Source organism: Mastigoproctus giganteus, chromosome 14, assembly GCF_048544385.1.
Source record: "Mastigoproctus giganteus isolate SK-2022 chromosome 14, ASM4854438v1, whole genome shotgun sequence".
Lineage (NCBI taxonomy): Eukaryota > Metazoa > Arthropoda > Arachnida > Uropygi > Thelyphonidae > Mastigoproctus > Mastigoproctus giganteus.
This window is the reverse complement of record NC_143588.1, coordinates 15,350,889-15,373,786: the sequence shown is the minus strand read 5'-3', so window position 1 is coordinate 15,373,786 and position 22,898 is coordinate 15,350,889. Positions and strand designations below refer to the sequence as shown.

The window sequence follows — 22,898 nt, the reverse complement described above, 5'->3', positions numbered from 1 at the left end:
CAACCCCTCCGCCACGCGACGGCCCTTATAATCCGAACATTCTCGGCGTACGGATGCGCTTCCTCGCGTTCGATCCGCACTGCCGACTGCTGACACCCTGTCTCTGGGCGCCGTGCCACGTCTCCTCCCGTTATACCCCACCCCGTCCACCAATCAGGCAAGCTCTGCACTCCATTCATGACCGGTCCGTGCACGTCACTTACGATACTTCTGCCCTGACGGCAGTTGCTCCGAGCAGAAGGAACCGGAAGGATCGTGCAAGCGCTAGCGAAGTACGAACGCAGATGTGATTGCGAATACTTCGGCCGACTTTTTCTTTTTTTTTTTTGCAACTGTGGTTTGGTAGAAATGTGTCTTCCCATATTGTCCGTAATACGGAGAAGAACTCGACTTAAATGGGCATGCGCCGTGCATTTCATGTTCACCGTGTTTGTTCACAGTAACTTCAAAGAGATCGTGTTCAGGACGTAATGTTGGCCCCGTTTAAGAAAAAAGTCTCTTCACTTTGCTGTTAGAGAAGTAGTGATACTTTTAAGTTCTCTTCCGTTCTTTGGTGGAAAAAGATCCACCGTAGGGCTCAACCTTCGCTCGCCGATACGACGACTCACTGGTCAAAGTGAACATGGAGGGAAAATCAACGTTTAGTTCGCTTGTGTGGAATACAACTCTCTCCACGTTCTCCAATACCACAGACAGTCCCGTTGCTCTAACCGCCAAGGATCTCGAAGATTACATCACGACGTCTCTGGGACCGAAAAGATTACCATTAAATTGGCTAATCCCACTGACAGTAGTGTATGGGATTATCTTCCTCACCGGATTAGTGGGCAATATCTGCACGTGTCTTGTTATAGCGAGGAACCAGTACATGCAAACAGCCACCAACTGCTATCTTTTCAACCTGGCCATAGCTGACATGCTGACCCTTCTTTGCGGTAAGTTGAATTTTCAACCATTTCTTTAACTAAATATTCTGCTGTTGTTTTGATCTTAAAAATTAAGGTATCGTAACTAATCAAAGCCCATTTTTCACGATCACTAGTAAAGAGAGTGTTCCAAGTGACCTTGCAGAGGAAGCCAATGACATTTCTTTTTCTTTCTTTCCAGAATACTTACTGTACCTCTTCCCACTTGGCTTTTGTAAGATAAACAACTTTCTAGAACACTACGGAAAAATAAGACGTTATTAATTAGTTTCTTATTAATAATCTTTGGGGTATATTTTTAATCTGTTCATTTTAAAATTATCGTAAAGAAATTCGCGAATAATTCGTGGAATTATTTAAGTAATAAAATATAATGTCGCTCATACCGATGCCTCATTTCATTCAGGAAAAACATTTCACTGTTTGGGAGTAGCTTCTGGCCCCCCAAAAACACATTCGCTCTTCCCACTGCGATGCAAGGTAACGTTGCGTGAGAAGAAAAATCAATTTTCGTTGAAAACTCCACTGAGAAGATTATTAAATAAAAAGAGATATACACTGAACTATAATAACAAATGGGTTACTTCGAAATGAATCACTCTAGCAACAAGAATAAATGGAATCGTTCCAGTATCCATTATTTTTACGGTCTTTATCTAACGAGAGTAAATCGCATCGTGCTCTTCCCAGGGGATCATTATTTTACGAAGTTTATCTCGTGGAAGTGACTTCCTGAGATATTTTCAGAAATACTTATCAAAATTATCACTCGGAAGTGTCCATTAGTTGTGTATCTGGTTAAAAGACCGACGAATTTTTAATTAAAATGAACAATAACCGATGTTTTCTAAAAAAAAAGTAAACAAACCAGTAAATCAATGTTCATTATTTATCTTATAGCCACCGTATTTAAAAGTTAGTGAGCAGTTTTAATGCTTTCCCCATTTTCTTCATACCCGTCCTTCGATGAGTGGAGAAAATCTTTGGAAACACGACTCAATCGAACTACCAAAAGCCTTCAGGAGATTTGATCGCCTATTTCAGCACATGATACACGACCTTTAATATTTTCTGCAGTTAATAACTGCTTCTGTTTAGGTAGCCATCCTTTCTTCATATGCTGATTTGATGAGGGGTGGGGCGAAATTTCATAATCAATTGGACATCTTTAAATTTGCGATATGTAGACGCTGAAATGGGAAGATCTCAACCTCCAGCCGTTAGCAGAATATTATCTTATTAAAAGAAGCATAGATATATAGCCTCTGCTGAAAATGGTACAGGGATGGACATTTCGCCATCATCAAAAGAACCTTCAGGATCACCACGTGGCTGAAAATGGCATAACAAAATAAAGCATCGATGCGGATAACAAGCACCAGTGCAAGGAACAAATTTTCATGGCCAGACAAACATCGTATCGACATCTTCGGAAAGGAGCTGTGTCATTCTGCACAAGCACCACCAAAGCGTGCTCTTTCTTAGGCTTCCGAGAAAAGAACATGACTGTTAAACATACCAAGGTTCATAATATTGACATTTCGGCGGTCGATTTCTTAAAAATCAACCACCGAAAACAAATGAGATAAGACCCGGTTTTCCGAAGAACAGAATCAAGGTGTACATATATATCTGGGCAATACAAGATTGTTCAAGGCCACCAGGATGATTTAAGATGTTCAACAACCCGTAAGTTTCCTCTCTTGAGGGCCAGTACTGTCGACACAGTTAGGAAATAATTTAGCGATTGTCGATTTCAGAGAATCCCAGAGAGAGAGACGTGGTGATATTTACTTTGCTCTTTACAGGAGAGTGTGTTTGGCAGAACGTCAGAGGAACTGGCAAGTAACCCGAAGAAGAGCACACAAGAGATAAAGAGACATGTTCGCTCTCACAGACTACCTTCTCGTATTCTTTAGGCCCCCAGGTGAGCTGTCAGCTGTTGGAGACGGAGTCCTGATTGAGGATGATGTCACCTTCTGTCGAAGAGCGTTCCCACACTCCCCTACTTTGCTATTTAGACGCGTCTGCGAATTTTTTCTTTTGTCGTAAAGGGTTATTATGGCATTGCCAGTTTCAGATGGCATTAATCGCTTATTGTCTTAATTAACGAAATTATGTAATCGATGTTCTCGTGAATATTATCGAACAACAAGGCGGACATACTTTCATTCAGTACCGAAATGTCAAAGTAGACTATGTTCAGCCCACTTACAAGTGTAACGTGCAGAGTCAGCCACCATAAATGAGATTTAGCCTCGCTAAACGTTAAATAAATCTCGTTTACAGCCACCGCCTCACGTAGGCTGCTTGCTGATCCTTTCTGTGTCTTCAGACAAAGTTGAACAAGTGCTGGTGGTTTGTGGTCTCATGAGGAAAGCCAGACAGAATGTTTACTTAAACAATAATTATGCGACTAATGTTTTCGTGAGTTTTACCGAGTAAACACGGTTTACATTCGCCAATTGCATCTTGCAGTGTATTTTCGTGTCCTGTTCTTTGAATTTACTCTTAAAGACAACGCAGAATGAAATTGTCTGCAAGTAACCATCCCATCCAAGAGTAGCGTAGCACATCTGGATGTGCTGTCTTCATTTCAGTCTCTTCGGTGGAAAAATATTGGAGAAAAAGTTACAGCGCTAAGAACTAGACAGGGTGAGAGTTTCTCCTTCTTATCACACAGTATAATTAATATTAGAAGTATTATTATTATTATACCAACGTTTCTCTTGGTTTAGTACGTATTTTTAATTTAAATATAAGTTAAAATCACACCTTAGACTACAGCCCAAACCAAAGACTTCAAAGTAACATTATTATTATTATTAACATCTTTTTATTTCCACATCAGTGGGTTCCCAGGAATAGCCTGGTTCTGCTAGAGGGGGTGTACAAGGTGGTACAGTCAATAGTTCTACTTTTTACAGTTCTTTCAGGGTGTCCTTCTGTAGCGCTTGGAGCTGCAGAAAGCTGAGGCATCGATTCCCAGGGAATTATATGGTTCCCATGGTTTCAGGGCGAGGTTTGCATACAGCAGGCTCCGAGAGATGGTAAAAGGGTGGCCCATCACCTTGTTTAACCATCTCAGAAGCCAATACTCTGTCCCAAGGAATCTCTTGAGTTGAGCAGGAGAGGCCCCTGACCAAAGCACAGAGCGGTACTGGGATCAAATTTCTTTGGACGTAATCCAAGATGAACTCTCGAAGCCCAAGACCGACCAGCTCCTGTCGGATTACCCATAGAGCAGCAAGCGTTTTCTGCCTGGCCATTTTGAGGTGGTCTTTGAAGGTTAGTCTGTCATCCCACTTCAACCCCAAATCGGTGTGAGAGTTTACCTTTTAAACGGACTTTTAATAGTCCCGTTGATTTTGAGGATAATTTCATTCTTTGTCTTCCTTTTTGAGTTGGTTTCTGAGGGTTCAACTTTAGTCCGAGACATCGTAGATAATCCTCGAGTTCAACCAGGACGTTCTGTGTTTTAAAGGCGACTGCATCTACTTTTGCTGGATCATCTAATGTGACGAGCATCTTGAGATCGTCAGCATATGAGAGGAAGTTTGGGTGCTTCGCAAGGAAGGGCTCCAAAGCAGTGGCAAACAACCATGGGGAAAGAACTCCCCCTTGTGAGATGCCGACAGAGGTCGTGACGGTACTCTCCAATGTAAGGTTATATTTGATAATAATTTTCTTGTTGTTAAGAAGTTGGTTTAGAATAACAAGTAGGTTTGCTTCGATTCTGAAGTAACATTTAAAAATTTTCACCAGCTCTCTTGTGCAAGAGAGCTGGTGAAAATTTAGCTCGTTACAAATTTAGGGCTTTTTGGATTTTGGATTATCCAGCTGGTCATTAAGAGATTAGACAGTGTGGACCTTCCAGGAATAACAGTATAGAGATGCTGTGGTCGTCCGCTGAAACAGTCTTCGACTAAGATGGGCTGAATTGTTTTTTCAAAGACTTTTAGCATCCCGCAGGATATCAAGATTGCTCTGTAGTCTTTCAGGACATTCGGTTTGTTAGTTTTCGGTACTGGTAGGGAGTGATAGATATTCCACATTGTCGGTGTGAAACCAGACTGTAGAATGCGGTTGAATATGTTATGCAAAAGGTCGATCACATAGACACTCCAAATCTTGAGAATAAAGAGCGGAAATCCGTCGGGACCAACTGTAGGTTTGTTGGGTAGGCTGTTAATTGCTTTCATTATCATATCTCGCAAGATCGTAAAATATGTAAGTGAGGTCCTGGCTGTATCTGATATTTGAAGGTTTCTTCATCCATTACCATCTGACGTCCACGTGTAGTAGAGATGCGTTTAGAATGTCTGAGCCTTCTTTAAATATACTGAATATACTGAAGATGGGTCCTCTTCCTTACGCGCAGGAAATTCGCTCTTTGTTTGCTGTAATTGATGTGGTCTTGCAGGGATTCAGACCTTTTCCAAGTTCTGTGGGCTTTTTGTTTTAGATTGAAAGTATGCTTTGCCTCAGGGCAGAACCACCGCTTGGTTTTTGACGAGATTTTACATGCCCTCGACGCACCAATGAGAGCTATGTGTTTAAATTCGTTAGAAAGAGCATTTATTGCTTCGTCCACAGGTTTGGAGTAGAGGTTGTTCCACTTGAATGCTTTAAGTTCAATGAGGATAACATTTGGCTTGATCAGGTCAGTTGAGAACATAGTTACAATGCGCACCGGGTTCGCGGATTTGCTCACTGAGACTGAGGTTGCAAGTGCCTGTGCGGATTCAAAAGCAATTGGGATGTGGCCCCTACTTGAACTTGGAATTATTTGAATTTTCTCGAAATTGTGAAAGACGCTGTCAAGGACCTGATTATCCCTGGTTGGTGGGGTATCCAGGGGGGGGGTAAGCCCAAAGGTGAGCATGGTATCTTCCATGTTTTACCTTGCCTCCTTGAACCTGTAGTGGGATGCTCTGGCTCAGTAACTAACCAGGACAATTCTTCTATGAATCAGGATCTTATAACAATGCATTCCATATTCCATATTGCATGTTTGCAAATCCATCTGTAGTGAGGCATGATACAGCCAAAGGGGATGCATTTGTATTTTTTCATTGCGAAGAGTATGAGGAGATTAAATCCAGCATTCTGATGGGCGAATATGTGAGCTTGAAGAACACGGTTGATGTCTTCGGAGGGATTAAAACGAGGGCAGCATCTTATACTCAGCTGTCCGGCTCAACGATAGAGCTACACTCGTACGTATGACAAAACAGCATATTCCCAAAGGCAAAAAGGTCTGATCACACAGGATTAATATATTATGAAAAATGGATAGGCAGTTGGATCAGGGACAAAATATAATGATGCTGCAAAGCGTCAATTATTAGTAATTGACGCTTTACTACTAAATTTGATGGATCTGAAATATTTGTTCTCATCAAATGCGGACATCAGAAACATGGTGCACTCAGACGCATAGAATCTGGTATCTGAATATGGGGAGTACAATGCCAACAGAAACGATAGACAGAAAATAGTGGTGCTATGCTCTTGGTTTAGAAACACATGGAATATAAGGCAGTGCACCAAGTAGACGTGGATGGTCAGTGTGGACTCAGTTTGATATTAAGTACTGTAAAGACAAAAATGAGAGTGTGTTAATGACCTGATGAGTATGGTGAACAACCATACGGGGAAATAGTGGGCCAGTAAATGAGAATGTCTTGTAATGGGGCATTTAAACTTTCCAGATATTGACTGGAACTTATGGGTTGATTATTAACACACTAGAAAGACTTCTGTGGCTTTTTTGGATGACTGTTTCTACAGCAGCATGTTAGAGAGGAAGCTGGTTACAAGCAGCGATCCTTGATGCATTAAGAATCTAGATAAACCTGATCAAAATGTATATACTGTATACGATTTAAGGATTTTGTTTTCTTCAAGATGAAAAAATTCTCCTTAGTTTTGAAATTATTTTCAGTCGGACTAGCTGATGGTGTTACCAACTGGAAATTCTAATTGGGAAACGTATAGGGAAGTAATTGTGAAGCTACTAAATGGCAACTAAGAGATAATGTTCAACACTCAAATGGACGTCAAATGAACTGATGAGATTAGCGGCAGTGAAAAAATGCATAAGAAGATTATAAATTATCAGGAGACAGGGAAACCTAGAGTAAGTACAAACTAGTCTTAAATTAAGCACTAAGAGGATTAGGCAAGCTAAGAAGTCTCTGAAAATGAAAAACAACAAAGAATTATTTACTTAGGTTATTGCTAGAAGGATAAATATTTGGCCTGAAACTAACTGGGATCTAAATGATTTTCTTATAATTGAGAAGAAAATTAAATAAGGCACCTAGGGCTGATGGGATCTATCCAGTTAAACGAAAAAAAAAAAAAAAAAAAAAAAACAAGAGAGGTAAGCAAACTTTTGGTCAAACTTTATGCACCTTGGATTTAAAGGAGGTTCCAACAGAATTGGAGATGTGCAACTCTCCAATATGAAAGATCTTTTTTTCCTTTTTTGAGGGGAAAGACAAGAAATTGTCTTCTCTAATAATTTCTTCTACAGCTTAACCATCCCTTGATCAAGGGATGGTTGAGCGGTAGAAGACAGAGTAGTTATTAATGGACACTACTCTTTTTGGACATTTATTAGCGTAGTACCTAAGTGTTCAGTGCTGGGTCCCCAAAGTGTTTTCAATATTTATTAACTACATTTATGAAGAATATCAAGTTTATCAAGCTTATATCAAGTTTATCAAGTGCCTCACACCGATTTCTCCACACGATGATCTTTGTGATAACAGCATCAATTAATAATACACTCGTGGATTTCAACCTACCTCAACCAGTTCGGATTAAAAATAAACTCAGAAAAGTCTGAATTTATATTTAAAGAAAACGCCTTCTTATTTAGTCAACGCTGTGTAACTGTTCTGTCCCATCGTCAATAAGCATACTGATCTCGGGGTGGTTGTTTTTGATCCTAGGCTCCTTCTGTAACCACATAGACAAGCTGCTCACCCTGGTAGCTCAACTACGATGGATTGCCAAACAGAATCAACATTATATTAATGAAGTCACAACTACTAGAAAATATATAAAAACCACAGTATACTCTCCACTTTTATATGCAGCAGAGGTACCGTCATCCGCTGCCCCTAGCACAATCAGGCCACTTTTTTCCGCTGAGTTTTGGCTCTTAAAATGGGCCATAAACACACAAACTTACTCCACAGCTAAGGACAACGGAAATGGCCAGTTTGATACAAATTCACAGGCCCCCCACGCTGATTAGGGTAAAACACCTTACCACGACTTTTAAAAATGATCGTTGGCAAGATTTCGGCACCATCATTCTGGAACTTGTGCGCTTGGAGAGTCCCTTAGAGTTCCCTCAGAGCGACTCCAGCTCTGTGCATACGTCTTAGTCGTCTTCAACTATCCGATAGGTTTCTGCTCTTTCAGCTGCTGTCATGTGCCCAGTCTTTGGATGCTGACCTTAATAAGTTTGCTTGTGACAGGGAATACAGACGCCGTATCCTTGAATTGTACTTCGCTGTCCCTGATCCTTCTCCTCGAAGCTCGTCTTAATGCAATGAGCCAATAATACCATCTGATATGATGGCTTACTAACTTTTCAGTATTTCGGTGAGCAATGATGAATTAGCCAGTTTTGTGCAGTGCAAGCATCGTTGCCTGTTTTATATTACTGTATACACTGAGTGATCACTGAATTATGACCACCTACCTAATACTTCGTAGGTCTTCCTTTTGCCCTCAGTACAGCAGCTATTCGACGTGGCATTGATTCAACAAGAAGTCGGAAGCGTTCAGGAGGTATGGCCAACCAAGCTGTGTACAATGCGGCTATCAATGCAGGTACGAAGGTGATTGGTGTATCCAGACACCTGATATGCCTTTCCATAGTGTCCCACAAGTGCTCTATGGGATTGATATCGGGGGAGTTCTGAGGCCAATCGATATGCTGGAAGTCAGAACGGTGTTCCTCAAACCATTCCTGCACATCAAGTGCCCGATGGCTCGGCGCATTGTCATCTTGGAAGACACCATCGCCATTTTGGAAAAAATTGTAACATAGCGGGGTGTACACAGTCAGCAAGTAGTTGGCGATAGCGGAGAGCAGGTTGCTGTAGGAGACATCATCACACGAATTAATGAGGACATCTTTAGCTCAGAACTCATCCGTCAACTAGTGAACCTACTCCAAATAGTTCTGTGACCGACCAAATAGTTCTGTTTCTTGTTCACAGCCATATCCAAGTCAAACTTGTTCATGAGTGCCAATGTTCTTTTGAAGAAGAAGTTCCTGGATATCTCTAATCTAGAGTTACCGATGTGGAATATAGTAGCCTGTCTAGTAGCCACCGCTGGAGCGTGAAGGTCAATATGGCATGGAAGATCCGGCAGGTAGGTTGAACCAGCGAAGATATGGCACAACAGTTCGCCGAGTTGCCAGAGATTGAAACTTGAAGTAGGAACAGAGATTCCGGTAGAAGATTCTGTGGTAAAACATGGGGTTACGTTTGGGAAAGATAGTGTTTAAATTTCATCTGGAGCGATTCTATTTGCTGTATCAAGTATGTATAGTGTGGGTTCCATATAGGAGAAGCAAACTTCAGTATAGGAAGTACAGTTGTTTTGAATAGGAGCACAGAGAACCGAGGATCTTGAAATCTGAACGTCTGCCGTTTAATGAGGCCAATTTGTTTTTTCACTTGGTTTAATATATTTCTAACATGTTTATCAAACCCACATGCAGCGGTAAAAGTAACTCCCAGAACCCTAACTTCGTCAACTCTGGAAATCGGCATCTCCTTGATGTAATATTAACTAAAGCCTTAGTTTTCCTTGAAGCTGCAAAGGAAATAGAGCTGACTTTCCTAGGATTAACCTCCAGACCATTCAAAGCAATCCAATCATGCATGGTTAGGAGAGGATGCCGTAGGGGTCGTTTGCTGGTATAGTCCACATGTGCGAGCGTGCGACGCATGATCATGCCAGATTTGTTCCGGGTTGGCCCATGTTGTATTGGGTAGTCAACTCTTCACCATTGCTGTAGCTGTTCAAGTCGTCGGACCCGGCGCTCACCTCTAACATAAACCTCTAGCTGACCTTTGCAGTTTTGCCGTTGGGTCGTTGTTTGACCATTTTGACGCCAGTCCTGGTACACTTTAACAACGGCGGCTCTTGAACACCCCACCAGTTCAGGCGTGTGGGAAATCGAGGTACCAGCTCGGCAAGCTTCCACAGTCTGTCCTTTATCAAAATCCGATAAATCCTTCCTTTTACCTATCACTCTCGGAATTTTACTACCTACTGAACCACTGACACCTTATCTACGTTACGTAGGTAGACAAACTGCGCACTCTCGTACCTCACGTGGTCGCCTTCAGTTTTCATAGAAGTGGTCATAATTCATTGATCACTCAATGTATATCTTCTTTGTAAATTGTGATGTATATAACTGTATTATGACTTAAGACTCCTTAAACTGTACTTCCTTTTATGCGTTCACATATGTATTTCCTTACGTTTGATGTATTAATGTTCAATTATCACTGTTAACCCCTGGTGTCGTGGCCGTGAATGCCAATATTGCAATATATCGATTGTTATTATTATTGTAATAAAGATTTCGTCTTTTATTTTCTAAGTTTCCATGTGATACAAAAATTGGGAGGGCGGTTAATGACAGTAATGGAGGCCTACTGCTTCAACAAGACCTAGAAAAATTATGCAGATGGACTGAGAAGTGGAAATTGAGATTTAACATTGATAAATGCAGGATACTGCACTCGTGTATGTGTGGCAGTAATCCTAGAACAACACACCAATTAGGTTGGTGTGACTCAAAGAGATCTAGAAGTAACTGTACAGTCTGACATGAAGTTTTCTGAGTAGTGGAGACAGGTTGATAATGATACAAAGGAATTTTGTCAGCAGATATAAGGAGGTGATTATCTCGTTAACCAGGCGCCTCCGTAGCCAGGTGGGAAGGAGCAGCAGTGCGTAACACACGCTTCTTGATTAGACCTGGGTTCGAGCCCGTCACCACCAAATACGGAGGATGCGGCAAGGTCAGGGAATGACCACCGCATATTCCCGGAGCAATATGGCCTTAGTTGCTAATGCTCCTCAAAACCAAACAACAACAACAACAACTATCTCGTTAACCACACCTTCAGTACTGCATATAGGTCCGATAGGAAGGATTTGGATCCGTTGGAACGGGTGCAGAGAAGAGCAATGAGATTAGTGAGGAGGACAAAAGGTTTCTGACCAAGAAAGATTTCAGTTTTGCGAATTGTATTGTCTCGAAAGTAGGCACCTGCAAGGAGTCAGATTAATGTGTTTAAGGCTCTGAACGAATTCAGTAAGCCGACCGGGCTAGCCGAGTGGGTAAAGTACCTGCCCGGCAACCCAAAGGTCGCGGGTTCGATTCCCGCCTCGGGCTTGGATCAAAGTACTGCAAAACCTTGGGAGGTGCAATATGGCCACAGAAGCCGATGCGCCAACAACTACCAAATCAAAAAAAAAAAAAAAAAGAATTCAGTAAACTTGATGCCGATGACATACTTCCTTTTGTTGAGACGTTAGGGGCCCAAAATTTAAACTGGGGTTGGATGGTTTCAGAAAGCCAGCGGGTTGTTGATTGTTGGAACAAATTTCCATCCGGGGTTGTGGAAGTAAGTAGTTTGAATAAATTTAATGAATAATTATGCAATTTATTAGAGGGGATGTGGGTAGTTTTTTTGCCGATGGAGCCTGCTTCCTTGCACCACTATTGATATGCGTCCCTGCATCCACTGAATAGTCCAATTTAGTGGAGGCGATGGTTGCACGAGTGCATTAAAGAGCGGATATTACAAACTGTGGTCCTACAGAAAAGTTAAAAGGATAGAGACTGGTGTTAAATTCAAACCTGCTCGCCCATAGCAGAAGAAAAACTCAAGATGTAGAAGATGCCGCTTAAATTATTATCAGCTCCGTTTCATACGAATGTAAAACTCTGCATTTTGGCACAGCATCGGCGCAGCAGTTTCTTTATCCAATCAAAAACATCAATGTTTACTTGATGGCAGCTAGATGTAGAATGGAATTTGCAGATATTTCATAGTTGCCGCAATAAAATCGGAATATATAAACATGCAACAGGACCAGATATCCTTTTAATATCCCACAGGATATTAAATTTCGCAGATTCTCTTCAAATCAATTTTTGCTTCAAATTAACATCACTGTCAGGACATATTCTAAAGGTCAGCATAACTACTACGTTGTTGGACAAGCGGGCATGTGTTACGCCAATCCTGCACTCGATTCCCAATTGTGTGGTGATCAGATTTTTGTGTCAGAATAGATCAGGTTCACACATTCTCAGACGAATCTTATCAGTACATGAAGAAAAGTAAATTAGTCAGAGGAAGGCATACGGCTGAGTGAAAAGGCTTAAGAAACTTCATTAATTGTGCATTAAGAGCCAAAGAAACTGTTGGGCGTCAGTATGTAGTGTTATGTGAGTGCTTCGGTTGGTTTGAAAGGAATTTTGGGTAATTTTGGCTATACCGTGTCTGACTGTGGTGGAGTACAGTTATTTTTCCATGAAGTTCGAGTGTTTCAGTGCCTCGTCGCTTATCTTAAATAATACAACGAAGTCTTACCAATATTTTTAATACGCAGTGTAGATTTCCAACAATTGTTTAAGTATCTTTTTAAAACAACGTTAGACTTAGTAAAGCTCGTAAATCTCAAGAAAATGTATTCATTGTTTATCCTTACTGGAAGAATTCTGTAAAACTGATCATCTGATAAGTGTTCAGTGGAAGCTTAAGAGTTCTAGTTTAAAACTCCACGACAAACTGAATAAAAGTATCCTCTTAATCTTGAATTTTCACCATCGGATATTTATATTAGGTCTCAAATTCCGTGAGCTTTTGAATATGAAAAGGAGACCCAAGCATTTAAATACAGTACTCATCTTGCACTCACTTCTTCTAAAGAGGGCTTTCGGCTCGCAAATAACATCGCAAGAAAGACGTTGTTCCTAAGAAAGTGAATGTTCCTCTCCGTGAAAGGGACATCTAATCCTCGTCAGCGATAAACATATGCATTAATACATAAACGGAGCTGTCTTCCAAATCTCCCCATCTCTTCGGTAAAGCGCCATCCTCTATTTTACTTGGACGGAATAGTTACCCACCCTTTTGTCCGCCTTATATAATCCTCCGACTTCCATTTTCATCTCTTACGGGACAGGATTCTTGGCCACGGTATCGTTCCAGACTTCGCCAAGTCCTTCCGATCGATATCTGAGCGAGAGAATGGGCAGTCGGGCGTTCTTCCCTTTGTACGATACACCACCATCCGATTTGTTTCGTCGTGGCAGCATTCATAATGTCGCGAGGGTGAGGAACTGACGGCATTCCTGAATAAACTGTGTTTAAAGGTCGAAGGAGTTGCACAATTGACAGATTTCTTTAATGGCGAGCCCATCAGTCCACATTCAATTATCGCGATTACGCCTTAATGTCCGACCCGGAAATGCAGAGGAAGACATTAAATAGCGGGTACATTAGTGCGACAGTTAATTTAAATTGTTTTCCATCGTCTTATTTTCCTTAGTTCACAAAAAAAGAATAGGACGGTTGCTCAATAAGAGTGATCATAATTTTTTTTTCACACAATATCTTTATTAATTATCCACATTTTGATGGTCCTTTTCAAAGAGGCGCCTCCGTAGCCAGGAGCAGCTTGGTTTGGTCTTAAATTCTGCAGCTCATCTTGAAATAGCAAGCAGTACGGTTGCTCACGAAAAATTATGATCAATTATTTATTGAACAGCCCTCGTCTAATAAATTGCCTGGTTAAAATGTATTTACGGCTTCTTGTACAAACAAATAACCCTTCAAATATTCTCGTTCAGCTTTTACACTATATCATGGGTTTTTTTGACTTTTAATGATATGCCGATGCATGCAGAAGAAATTATGAAAAGTGTTCTCTGCATAAACATGAAACCCCCAACTTCAGCGATGCCTAATTTAAATTCTGCGAGCATTGCGCCGTTCAGGTCGGTTGCAAAAAAGCGACTCCGTATGCATAATAGAATTACTCTGCTTTGTTATTTGCCGAAATGTTCCATTGCACATAAAGGTGCAGTGCGAAATCTTTCACCGGGGAGCCTCACTGTAAAAAAATAAATTACGTACGAAATGTTGGTGTAGCGTTTTGTTCAAAGTCAGGCGTCGTATTTTTGGTTCGCAGACGACATTCATAAAATATCGGGCTCGACAACATCACTATTTCGCAAAAACACTAATTTACCACAATGCTCTTGCAACCATTATATTCCAATTTAACGTAAGTTATTTAAAAGTACAATTTTGTAGAGGAAGGGAATTCCAGGTGCGAACGTCATACATTGGAGCACGAAAACGCCATCTTAGAAGCAATAAAATGCAAATAAATCTTTCACACGATGGTGACGCACAATGGAAGCACCAGTTTTAACTTTCCGTCTGTACCTTCAACAAAATGTTTTATCAGATTGATCCCGCAGATTCCAAAAAAGCACAATTTCTCCACAAACAGTAATCTTCTAAAGCAATCTAGGCCTCTGCTGCTCCTACAAAAAGTAAAATATGTTTGTCCGCGCAATCTCCGATCCAAACATCTGGAAACAGTGTACATGGCGTTCCTACCCTCTACACAGATCTTCCACAGCAACAGACTGAATAACGGAAAGGTCAATACCAATGCAAATTCTCCACATAATTCTGGAGCTACACTAAGATATCAATTTTTATCCATAATGACTCAGATTCGTGATGGATAAAAAATATCATGAAACGATTCTTGGTCTGCTCAGACACCATTTAAAGAAATCTAGAACTGATTCTTTAAAATGTATTTTACGATTTTACTTTCGTTTATTTCCTATTATAATCTATTGCTCTATCTTTTATTTTTAACCCCTGACCATTGTACAATAAAGAGTACACCGATGAGCCAAAACATTTTGACCACCTACCTAATATGATGTTGGTCCTCCATATGCAACCAAAACAGCTCGTACCCGGAAAGGCATGGACGCTACAAGATTTCTAAATGTGTCTTGTGGTATCTGGTACCAACACGTAACCAACAGATCCTTTAACCCCTATAAGGTCTGTGGTTGAGACGCTGCACATCGGAGGTGCTGTTCCAACAAAAACCACAAATGCTCGATGGCATTTATGTCTGAGGAATTTGGAGGCCAGAGCAATACCTGAAACAATGCCTACTTCAAATCCAGATCTGTAGCGAGGGGCGGAGGAGTAGCCCTGTTTGTACGTGACATAGCACTTCAAATAATCTCGGTCGCCTACTCAGATTCGGAGTTTTATGAGGCATCACTTGTCACTTTAAAAGTCCACTCAGCACTCTTAGATATAGCAGTCGTTTACATTCTACCTGCCCCTACTCTTGAAATTATAAATAATGTAGTAGACTGGCTTCTCAACAAATTACATGTGTCAGCCACCCATATAGTATGTGGAGATTTCAACCTTCCACAACAGCTCAATAACCTACTGGATACCATGTTAAATAAACTACAGCCATGCTCCATCTCTCTTATCAATGACCAACCTACAAGAGGTGAAAATAGACTTGACCTAATTCTGTCTTCTGGTAAATCTATAATTGATGTACCCCCCGAAATGTTCTTTCCATCCGATCATAGCCGAATTGCAATGATCATAATGCTACCGTATGTGGACTTCAATGTCAAGGAAAAAATTAAGAGCCAGTTTGTCACTTCGCCAGCCTTTCTGGACCCAAATAAATGCTTATTTGCTGCCAGCTGTATCTCATGGGAATGTCTACTCAAATGTGATGCCTTATTTGTAACAACTCTCTTAACCAGTTGGATCAACTCTATTACAAAATTTGCGGCTTCCAAAGTAGTAAGGATATCATCAAAATCGAAAACCTGGTGGAACTCTAGCTTAACTGCATTGTTTAAACTAAAGCAAACTCTGCACAGAAAATGGAAACTGTCTAATGACACACAAAATAGAATTAACTACTCGAGGGCCAGAGCAATATTTAATAGGGAAAAATCCGAGGGCCAGAGCAATATTTAATAGGGAAAAATCTAGAGCAATCAACCGCTACATGAAAGACACACTTGACAGGGGAAAGCTACCTCGTTGCACACATAAAAGTGACACAAATCAGGGGCTTGACAAAGAAGCGTGGATGGACCACATCAGCAGATTCTCCAGCATATATTATGAGTCTCAAGTCAGGGAGTTTGAGTGGGATCAATTAGTTGACAATGAGATGGCGTCTGTTCTTATCACTAAAGAAGCACTAATACAGAGTATTAACTCTCTCAGGCCAACTAACACAGCTGGAGTTGATGGAGTCCCCCACTTCATGGTAAAGTGTCTCAGCCCTTACCTAATTGAACCACTCCAAGCAATTTATAGTTCTATCTTTGCTTGCCGAGTTTTCCCTGAGAACTGGAATAAGTACGCTGTAATTCCAATGCCGAAAATTACAAACCCTAACCTTGTGGATCACTATAGGCCAATATCTACTGCATCTACCCTGTTAAAAGTACTGGAGAAAGCTCTATTGCCAAAGTTGTCGAATCATATACTGGCTGGGCAGCCTCAACAAATTCATTATTCAATAACTGCAAGATCAACAATAACTAACTTCCTCACAGCGATACTAAATGCTTTCCAAGCCAGAAAGGAAATTGCAATAATATATGCCGATATAAAAGCAGCTTTCGATAGTCTGGATGTACATGCCTTACTTCATCTGCTCCAACACGCCTTCCAAATAAAATGAAATTTGCTGAAGTTCCTACAGGCCCTACTTACTTGTCGGTCCATTTATTACCGCACAGATAGTCAGATCCTCCAACGCCAACTCCATGCAGGAGTTCTACAGGGTGGAGTTTTATCAGGACTCCCCTTTACCGCCATGATGATCCCGTTCTGCAACGGTAGAGATGATGTATGCACTTATGCAGATGATATTAAGATCCTAACACTCATCCAACCGTCCATGAATTGGCCTACTAAGGCTCATTGAAGATCTGAAATATAGGAAACAAACCGCAGTGTGGCTCGCTGAGGCTACTGTTGCCTAGTAGTTGTGTGGATTTCTGTCAAGAACTGTGTACGCAATTGAATAGTGTACATCTCACACAAGTTGATCAGTGGACGTGATGTTAAGATGAACTTTTGTATTACAATTGCCAGGACTCTAGACAGAAATGTAATGAAGATTAAATGTCATCTTTTCGTGTACATATATTTAACCTTTCTTGTATATTTTAGACATTCTTTTATTCACATTTTATGGTAATCCCCTGGCATTTTATGCCGTGAAGGGAATTTGTCACTTACCAATGTACACCTATATTTTAAATTTGGTAGGACAAATAAAGATTTATTTTATTTTTCCTCACGTTCCACGAACCAGTCTCGAACAATCCGGGTGGTGTGGCATGGCGCATTATCCTGCTGAAAGACGGCACCGCCAGAGGGGAAGACCGTTGCCATGAAAGGGTGTACTTGGTCGTTGCAGCAATGATGTTTAGGTATCGTATCGTATGCAAACTTGTCTTCGGGGGCACCAGGACTAATGCCATCTCCACCTTGTATCTTGTTTATTTGAGTGGATCTTTCACATATAGGCCTGCAGTGTAAATGTGTCACTGTAAGCGTAGTGTGATGTTCGTGTTTTTGGCAGGCCACTTAGCCACCTGGGAGCAGACGCCACCAGGGCATCCGCTACCTGGCGCCCCTTCCTGGCATGCAAAGCCGAAACTGGGTCTGCTAAACCTTCTACGCTGTAAGCACACAATCCCGCACCCATCAGTAGTAGTGCAAGACTGATAAATTTTCCTGCTTTGCCTTGCTTCTCTCTGATCGTTCATAGTAGGACACTATATAAGACTTGCCATTGTTTTTATTCTAATTTTAGAACTCGATTTCGCTGTAAATGGAGCGTTATTTTTGTCTGATTGTGCTAAACTGAATGGCTTAGTTTATTTTCTACATGATTATTTATTTTGCACGATGAACTGTCAATGCTTTTAGTGATTTTTTTTCTTTACTGTGCATAAATACACATGACGACTTGCTGAGGCCACAGAACTACTGACGCCCAAGAACACTACATGCAAATTCGTCCCTTCAGCACCCCCTGGAGGCAGAAGTTTGAACCCATACCAGCTGCAGTTGTAACTAAGTTTTCAGTAAACATTTTTTGGTCTGTGTCTCTAAAATTGCTGTTTTTTTTAATCGGACATTACATAATGAAGGTGCCAACTCTGAGCTCGAGAGAAGATTCTAGTTCCTCTCCAGAGGAGGAAACGAAGGATCCTAACCTTCCCTCTCTTAAATCAATCACCAGAACTTCACCCAGAAAAAAGAAGAACAAGAGAAGATATAAGAATTGTTCTCTACGCTCCTCTCCATCCCTCAGTTGGTGAACATAACAATTCGTCATCCGGGGATCCTGACCAGTCAATTTCCTCCAAACTAGATTTCAGCATCTTAATCCCTGTAGCAGCCTCCATCCTGGAATCATTTGCCTGTGCTGCCTCCTCACCACTCCCAGCTCCTCCACATACAGCTGTTTTCTTTCCCTCCTCCTCAACTGCCTAGGCTGATGTCTTGCCTCCTATGGCAATACAAACTATAACATCTGCTTCCAATGCACCAACTTACCTTCCACCACCATCCTCGCTTGATCAAACAATTGCCTCAGGAATTCCTGCTACTAGCAGGCTGGCAATTCTGGCTCTTCCATGCTCCAATGTGCAAGGGAATGTGACCGGATCAACCAATCCATCAGATTATTTCAGTACTCCATAAAAATATCATCACGTTTCTTAACAATGATGATAACAGATTCACCAATGCTGCAGGAAATTATATACAAAAGCTGTGGGCCAGCATAGAGACGAGCACAACTGCCCTCCTTATTGATAATGAGAAGCTCAAGGCAGTAAATGAAGAGCTAAAGTCAAGGACGACAATACTTGAGAAAGTTCTGGAAACGTTTTCTAGGCTTCTTCTACCGCAAGAAGAAAACGTGGAACTGGAGAAAGATCCTGGTCCCAGCCCAGCTCCTGTTAAAACCTATGCAAGTGCTGCAAGACCCAAAAAAATTTATCCCACAGCCTAGACCCATCAACCAAATGCAACCAACAAAAGGAGATAACTCGAAACCACAGCATATTCTTCTCCTACGAGCCTCGGAGGGATGTGAACTCAAGACCGGTGGAGAAATCAAAGATCTAGTACAACAAACTCTGAAGACAGATTTTAAGACTGTGAAAGTCAAATGACCATCTCAGCAGCCAGCAGCCTTCAAGAATTTCATCGACTTCCCCAAAACTAGCTAACCCCTCTTTTGTTTTATACGGTATACCGAGAGACCTCAGCAATGAAGAAATGTTGGAGGATCTGTTCTTCAAGAATCTTGCCGATTTAGGACACACCATTGAAAAGGTTCGGAGTGAAATCACAGGTTTAATATCAAAGCTAAACTGGGATAAGTAACGCACCGAGTTATCACACTGCCGCCAAACCTGTTCCGGAGCGTGATGTCCCTTGACAGGATTTTCCTTGAATGCAGCTCCCATAAATTGAGACCCTTCAATGTGGTGACAAAATGTTTCCTTTGCCTGGGGATTGGGACATACTTCAGTGCATTGCACCCACACATCACGAACATGTGGTCACTGTGCCCGAAGCGGTCACGTGCATGCCGAATGCCCGAGCAAGGATGAGCTCGGGCATTCGAAAAGAAGATTAATTGCAAAAGAAAACGACGTGACCGTAATCATTTTGTTATAGATGCAGCCTGCCCGGCATAACAAAAAGCACTAGAACTGGCACGACTTAGGACCGCAGAGGGCTGAAGTCCTCTGTCCAAGTCCCCAGTCGGCTGACCATCAAACTCCAGATATTCAGCTCACCAATCAACCAACTAACCATCTAAACAGAATATCCCAAACACTTAGGGTCATGCAAATTAATGGACAACGATCACGTGTGGTGGCGGATGAAATCCGAAAAGCAGCTGAAGATAATAAGATTGATATTATGGTAATTTATTTATTTATTTATTTATTTATTAATTATTATTTATTTAATTTTTGTTTTTATCATTATTTTGTTCGGATTTTTTTTTTTTTTTTTTTTTTTGGCTGGTGCAGCATAAGCCATAGGCTTTCTTGCACCATACGGCCGTTACTAATACTAATACTAATTCAGGAGCCATATGCAGTCAAATTCCTCGCTAGCAATACTCATAAAATCACAGGGTATTCAACCAAAGCAAGAATCATACAGCCAACCAATACAGACCTAAAAACTTGTATAATTGTTCTAAACGAGAAACTGGATGTCCTGGTGGTTCATGGGCTCTGCACGAGATTTGCAACTTGCATTCAAATCAGGCACCACTCAATACCCTTCTACTTAATATCCCCTCTACTGTCCGCCCCCTGGACAGTTCGAGGACAGTCAAATATTGATGTAACCATTACTACCAATGATCTCCGAACACACGTACAGAACTGGAAAACCATCCCAGACACTGGAAGCTTAGTGACCACAACGTCATATATTTCCACATTACTAATAACCAACCGCCAGTCCCTCTCCATGAACAACAGCCTGGCTTTGTCCGATTCTCCATGAAAAAGCTAGATTGGGCAACATTTAAAGAATCCATTAAACAGGACTTTCCGGAATCAGAGTCCTCCCATCTCACAGTGCTTTCGCCTGAAGAATTGGCAGAAACCATCACAGTCGCCACAACCAAGGTATCCTATAGGTGGGCAAGTAAGAAGAAAGTTTGCACCAGACCCTGTTATTTGATGGACAACGGAATTGACCAATCTAAGGAGAAATGATCACAGAGCGCGAAAACAATATCAGACCCACAGAGACTGGCCAGCTCCTGATGTCACCCGGCTCTATAGAGACTTCATATACCAGGGAAATAGCAAAAAGAAAGAAAGAGACCTGGTTTCAACTTTGTAAATGAATCAGGTAATGCGAATCCATGGGGATTACTATACATGTCAGCACGACACAAGACTCTGGCAACTGACATCTTTGGAACTATCAAATCTGGTCAGCAGGAAACCTCTAACTGGACTGACTCAATCAACGCCATTGTCAACAAACTCTTTTCTGACGATAACCCCCTGGAAGACCTTCCAGAATACAGTACAATCAGAAAAGACAATGAAAAATACCAAGCGTCAGTGCAAACTGACCCATTCACAAAACTGGAACTTGAAGCAGTTCTTAAGAAGATTAACATCAAAAAATTCCCAGGACTGTACATGGTGGAATATGCTTTCATCATTACACTACATAAATTAAACCTGAACTCCTGCTACTGTTATACAACAAATGTCTCTCTCACTTTTGTTTCCCACAAATCTGGAAGACTGCACTACTCTGCCTCATCGCTAAGCCCAATAAACTAATTATAGAGCCGAGATCCTTCAGACCCATAGCACTTCTGGCCAACTTGGGAAAAATCCTAGAACGGTTAATAGCTCTCAGCATTACAAATCTGTTTCTTTCTCGAAATCTGATCTCGCCTGCACAATATGGATTTACCCTAGGTAGGTCTTGTGAGGAGCCCTCTCAGACCTGGTCCTGCATCTGGAGATATCAAGTTACAAGTATGAAATGGCCTTGTTCATTGATTTTGAGGGGGCCTGGAACGCCTCACATCGGCAAAATGCTCTCGTAATCTCTATTGGCTAATTCGAAACTACTTTTCAGAGCGATCGATCATCGTAAATGCTAAATACCAACAGATCCACAGGCCTATTTACCAGGGGTGTCTACAGGGGTCGGTTCTGTGAACCCTCGTCTGGAATATAGTGCTTCAAAACTGGCTACTCAAATCGTTTGAACATACTAAAGTCATTGCATTTGCCGATAATTTGGCTGTCATTATCTGAGGTCATTCAAGATCGGTCCTTGAACTGAGGCCGCAGAAAGTCCTTGATAGTCTCAACTCCAGGGGGTGGCAACCAACAAACTCCAGATTAATCCCACCAAAACAAAGATGATGATTTTCAAAACCAAACTTTACATAAGAAGGGCGCCCCCCCCCCCTGGTCAAAATTAATGGTATCCAGCTCCCCCTGGTCGTGCAGGCCAGGGTCTTGAGCGTGATCATAGACCACAGGCTATCATTCCTACCTCTAGGACTGAAACCGTCTACGCCACGGCGAGGTAGGCCGCAACTACGCATGTAACCCTCTTGGTTTGCCAGCTCTTACTGCCCTAATATCAGAGCAAAAAATAAAATAAAAAAAAATATATATATACATACACAATAACTCCTCGACTTACGTAAGTCGGAATTTCCCCCATGCTTGTGCAGCTCTCGGAACTGTGCTCGCTGAATTGATTGAATCAAAAAAGAAATGTTCGACGAACATGTAAGTAGAATTATTTATTCAATTTTTTATCCCATGTGGAGGAAAAATTACAAAAGCGTTAAATTTAAAAAAATTTTAAATTATAAAATTACAAAAAAAAAAAAAAAGAGACAGACATAACGTCAGTAAGTTTTGCCACTCGAGCATCGTTGCCAGAATCGACGTCTTCGGCTGATAAGTACGCGGCTGCGGGGGTGGAGGGCTGTGGAGATTTAGAAGGGGTCGGGCGCTCAACCTTACGAAAGAACATATTAATGGACGGTGGCTTTTTTCTTTTCATCGTAGATTTCTTTGTAGCAAGCAAGCATACCATTCGCCCCTCTGTTAACTTTTAAGAATCGTTCGCTGTCAGGATCCATCTCAAACCTCGCCATTGCCAATGCAATTTCCCGAAATGTTTGTCTCGGCTCCTCATTTAGTTCATCTTGAGCTTCATTAGCATTTTCTTCTTTCACTATCGCTGCCTGCTAGTCAATAAGTTCTTC

At 41.4% G+C, this 22,898-nt stretch overlaps 1 protein-coding gene across 1 annotated transcript in view; it reads left to right on the top strand.

Annotated features, from left to right (window-relative positions):
- Nucleotides 1-303: 303 nt before the first annotated feature.
- Nucleotides 304-22,898, top strand: part of LOC150074990 (neuromedin-U receptor 2-like) — a 97,157-nt gene continuing 74,562 nt past the window's right edge. The window contains exon 1 of the mRNA XM_090388859.1: nucleotides 304-935. Within this exon, the coding sequence (XP_090244985.1) occupies nucleotides 623-935 (313 nt within the window). The 5' untranslated portion in view covers nucleotides 304-622. The remainder of the gene's footprint in view (nucleotides 936-22,898) is intronic.